Below are 4,822 nucleotides of genomic sequence, written 5' to 3'. Positions count from 1 at the left end.
TTCTCTAACAGGTAAGATATTGTTTGTTTTTAATCTTGTCACAGAACCACCTAGAATTCCAGTTCTGAAATGCTTTAACTGCAGTCTTTAGAAAATATTTTAAAAAGTGTAAAAACAAACAAACAAACAAACAAACATTTCATTCAAGAAATGAATTATTGGTGACTTCTGAGTTAGTTTTGTTGCTTATGTTGTAGAACAAAAGAGCTACCAGCTTTACTCATTACACTTACATGGACTCCTGGAATCATGCCTCCCTCAGACACCAGAAAAAGAAAACAATAAGTAAGAACACTTCCTGTTAACAATAGACATTGTTGGTGAATTCACATCTTGAAACAAAACTAATCTTCATTTATTTTTCCCGCAGCATAAAATAAATTTTATTTAATGTACAAGTGGAGTTTAGGTCTTCTGAACCCTTAGTTTAACTATCATTATGACGTCATGAGGTTTTGAGTTAAATAGGTTTTAATCTGACTGCAACATAAAGGAAAATTTGAAGCAGTGACAGAATGAAGACATCAAACCTGCTCTTTACCTGCTGATTAATCAAAATATTTGCTAATGTCTCATTACATCCTGATGAAGATTGATTTTCATCTTGAGCAGCAGCTCTCTACCATGTCTAACCTGTTGATATCATAAAGTTGCAAATTGGAATACTATTTAGATATCCTTCTGTCAGTCTATCCAAGCTTTTGTAGGTATGCAACTTTGAAAACTGGCATGCTGCATGATGCTGGTTTCACTGCAAGGAGCTCAGCAGTCGAATGCTTATTTGTTTTGCTGCCAGAAAAGGAAAAAAAGAAAGAAAGAAATAAAGAAAGGTGGCGAAAGCAGCCTGCTGAAAGGGAGGGAGATGAATGTCACAAATCAGAGGAACCCCTGCTGCCATGTCTGGATGCAGCGGTGGCTGCTCAGTAAGAGGAGAAATGAAGGGAGATAGAAGGGCAGAGTTGTGTCTTTCTGGCTGTGTTGCACTGTGCAGCTACCAGGTACCCCCACTGTCAGCCCAAGATTGATGGATAGGGCTGCGCATCGCACATAACATCAATTCTGTCCTGCTTTCTCTTTCATTCTGAGCCTGACGCCCTCATCACTCCTCCCTCTTCTTCTGCCTCTTTCTCACCTCTCTCCCTCCCCTACCTCTGCTGCTGCTGCTGCTCCCTCGCCTGCGCTCCTCTCTCCCATAGTTTCCAAAAGGCATCTTTAAAGGCTGACGGGGAGCATGCTGTGAGGCAGCAAGCAAAAGCGAGGCGAGCGGATTGCTATCTTTGTGACAGCCTTTTCCGCCACGGCAAGTTGCGTGCAAGCCGGAGAGCTGGACTGGACTGTGGTTTTCCGTGGACGAGGTGGAGGTGGAGTGAGGGTGGGGAGTGAGGTGCAAGCTGGACAGATGGAGGATGGCATCCAGCACCTGGGACACTGCATGGTTGACATGAAGGAGCTGAGCGCCAACCCTGAAGGACTGAGTGCTGCTGGTGAGCTGTCTGCCCCGTGTTGTTTCTGAGACTTACTGAGTCCTTGCTTCAGTGTAACTCTAACTCCTTGTCTCTCCTTGTGATCTGCTGCTATTTCTGTGGTAATATTAAGAGGATGCCAGAATTGGTGAAGGGATGACTCCTTCTCACAAAATAAATGAGTGACCGTGTTTTTGACGGAGTAAAAACAACAAGGGTGAAGCTTCTGGTACATACATCCATGACTGTGTTTACTTTAATACCTGGTGAAACTCAAAATCCTATTAATGCAAATAAAATAAAGCAAACATTTGTGGCATTAATACAAGTTTTAAAATAATTGATTATTTATGTAAATAAAAAATGTCAAACACAATGTTACAGTCTCCAGTTGATATTGGGGCTCAATTGGCGCACTTTATTTTTCTGCAGTGTCATGTTGACACCCCATGTTCCCACAAATTATGCAAAATAAGTAACTTTAAAACTCAAAGATTTTTAGCAATATGAGGGCATTTTAGTCAAATTGTTTCAGTTCTGTGTCTATAAGTGTATGATTAACTGTTACAAAAAGTCAACTTCATGTAGATTTGGGAGAAAATGAATGAAAAATCCTAACTGTTTCATACTTATTTTGGAGCATAACAGTGTTGGTGTGACTATAGAGCTACATTCACAATGCCAGTCTTAATGTTCTATTTGGATTTTTGATTATGGGTAAACTCAATAATTTTTTTTTTTCATAATTTGATCACAATACAATTCAAAAGTGACCACCATCAGACTCTGCTCATGTGGGTCACTTCAAGGCCATGGTTCACATCAGAGGGAGATGTGACGTCACACAGCCTAGCTATGACCCCTCAAATTTAGCTTGAACTGAATTGTTTCCCTAAAACAACCTAAATAGTTTCAAAACCTCTTTCTCTCCATTAGTGGTGTCTGCCATGTTTGTTTCTTTCAATGTGCACATTTGATGTTGCTGTTTCATGTTGACTCCAGGGAAGAATTGTGACGTTTGTCGCATTTCATTCATGACAGTAGAATGAATTGCAACTTCACCGTTTAGGTTGAGGTCTGACAAACATCAATTATATATTTGATTTAAGACTACAAATAAATTGGCTTGGGTGAAATTAAAGATAAAATAAATAAATAAACATTGGCTTTGGGATGTTCATACTGTTATAAAGAATCAGTTGTGGATAACAAAAAAGACAAATTGGGCCAGGTTTTGAATGTAGCCTAATTTCTTTGTTTTGCGTGTGATCTATACATCTATACAACTCAGAGCCATATGTGATCACATTCAACAAGCAGTGCACACACAGAAAACCACTAATATATTACATTTATGATTTTGTATGATATGATTTTGCATGGCATCCCATTTATTACTATTTGTATTTACATTGGTTGTAACTATATTGTTTTAACAAACTAGTAAGTGACCGGTAAGTTTGAATAGGACCAAAACCAAAACAGATTGTTGCCATCTTATAACTTTATTCTCAAAGATTTCATGGTGGTCCATTCAAATGCTATTTTATGAACCTTCACGTTGTCGTTTGCTTTACATTAAATTACATTTTTAGTTATGTGCAAGCACAAATATTGTCAGCAGCAGCTAGCTGTAGTACTCTTGTGCAACCTGGGGCACTTTCTGCAGATAATATTTTGACTGAAATAACAATGTAACTGACTGAGGTAAAAAGATTTACCAAACACTTTATTTCAAAGCTCCACTTGAAGTGACCTGAGACAATTTTTTGAACCTCACATTACCACTTACAGTATATTGCCTTTGCATGTGTTTGTATTGCAGTGGAAAAGCACTAGAAGTGTTTATACGTTATTATCTACAAAGACAAATAGGTGAATACATACACATACACCTATATATCTACACCATTTAGTGATGGGTGAAGTGAGTAATGCTTCTAGTGTGACAACAAAATGTTCTGCAGGAATTACTGGCATTCAAATTGGTTTCACAATAATAGTAGCAAACCTGAACATTTTAGTTTAATTCAGTCCACCTCCGTTTACCATTACATAGCTACACAATTACAGTTTTTAGTTGACATCTGACAAGTGTAGGAGTATGGAACTAAAGAGTAACACATCGTTGTGCTGGTGTTTTGTTTTCCTTTAGTATTCTAGAAGACAAAAGGGATGGTCAAAGCACATAATTATCATGTGTAGCACGGAAGACGGGTTGACAGCCCTGCATTATCAGTTGCAGGTGAAATGGTTTATCTTCCCTTTGTTGACAGGAGACAAAAGTGGTACTGAACTGAATCACTGTGTGATTGAGATTTTTTTAATACAAATTCCTAGCACATGCATAGAACTGTTAATTTTTAAGTTAGCAAATAATCAAGTAGTTTGCAAACATGAGTTGGAATTTCACTGTCATCTGAAACCCTTAAAGGGATCCGCGATTAGTTGTAACATTAGACTTTATTTGATAAACATCTATTTTAACTGTAAAACTAGAAGCACTCGAAGAGCGCAAACCTCCGCCAAGGCAATAGGGTCAATTATACTAAAAGGTTCCCCTTGGAAAACTCACGTTTGCAGTGCTTTACAGTAAATATAGTAACATCATGTTGCATGTATTTAGACATAATAGTAAATGATGGAAATCAAACTGTCAATGTACTCAAAGATATTTAGCTGAAAACATATGCAGACGTACTTGACCGAAAACTTGACCTTGCCCTTGGCGGAGGTAATAAAATTGAATCAATGGGCCTCATGCAAGAACATGTTCATATTCATATCCTAAATTTCTCTTACTTTTGTTCGTACAAAAGGTTTGTACGAACATGTCACGTCAGATTCAACAAACTCTTTTATCTTCTATCATCATTTGCCTAATTTATGTATTGTGCAGTCTATTTTCCCTGACACCTGGAAGTTTGCTCAGATTACTCCCATTTTTAAATCTGGTGATCCAACAGAAGTTTCAAACTATCGGACAATTTCTGTTCTTCCTATTTTTCTAAGTTACTTGAAAAAACATTATTTAATCAACTACTTCAGCATCTAGAAGCTAATAATATGCTAAGCAATAGCTAACATGGTTTCAGCACGTCAAGGTCAACCATGTCTGCATTAATATTATTCATTGAACAAATACGTGCTGCTTTGTACAAAGGTCAAGTAACTGGTGCTGTACATATGGATTTCCGTAAAGCGTTTGACACAGTTGATCATTATACTCTCTTACAAAAGTTGATTTCTTTTCAACTTTCATCATCTGCAATACAAATGTTTTCCTCTTATTTGACTGATAGACAACTGATTCAGGTTGTGAAACATGGAAGCTCTATGACCGGGTCTCTGCCCTGTTC

The 4,822-nt window shown here is 37.7% G+C and overlaps 1 protein-coding gene across 1 annotated transcript in view; it reads left to right on the top strand.

The window, feature by feature from the left end:
- Window positions 1-1,161: 1,161 nt before the first annotated feature.
- Window positions 1,162-4,822, top strand: part of LOC106517096 (type II inositol 3,4-bisphosphate 4-phosphatase) — a 127,730-nt gene continuing 124,069 nt past the window's right edge. Inside the window, exon 1 of the mRNA XM_014007802.1 lies at window positions 1,162-1,484. Within this exon, the coding sequence (XP_013863256.1) occupies window positions 1,400-1,484 (85 nt within the window). The 5' untranslated portion in view covers window positions 1,162-1,399. The remainder of the gene's footprint in view (window positions 1,485-4,822) is intronic.

The sequence above is a fragment of the Austrofundulus limnaeus genome, unplaced genomic scaffold (assembly GCF_001266775.1).
Source record: "Austrofundulus limnaeus strain Quisiro unplaced genomic scaffold, Austrofundulus_limnaeus-1.0 Scaffold44, whole genome shotgun sequence".
Lineage (NCBI taxonomy): Eukaryota > Metazoa > Chordata > Actinopteri > Cyprinodontiformes > Rivulidae > Austrofundulus > Austrofundulus limnaeus.
Note: the sequence above shows the minus strand (reverse complement) of the source record. Positions and strands in the feature narration are given on the sequence as shown.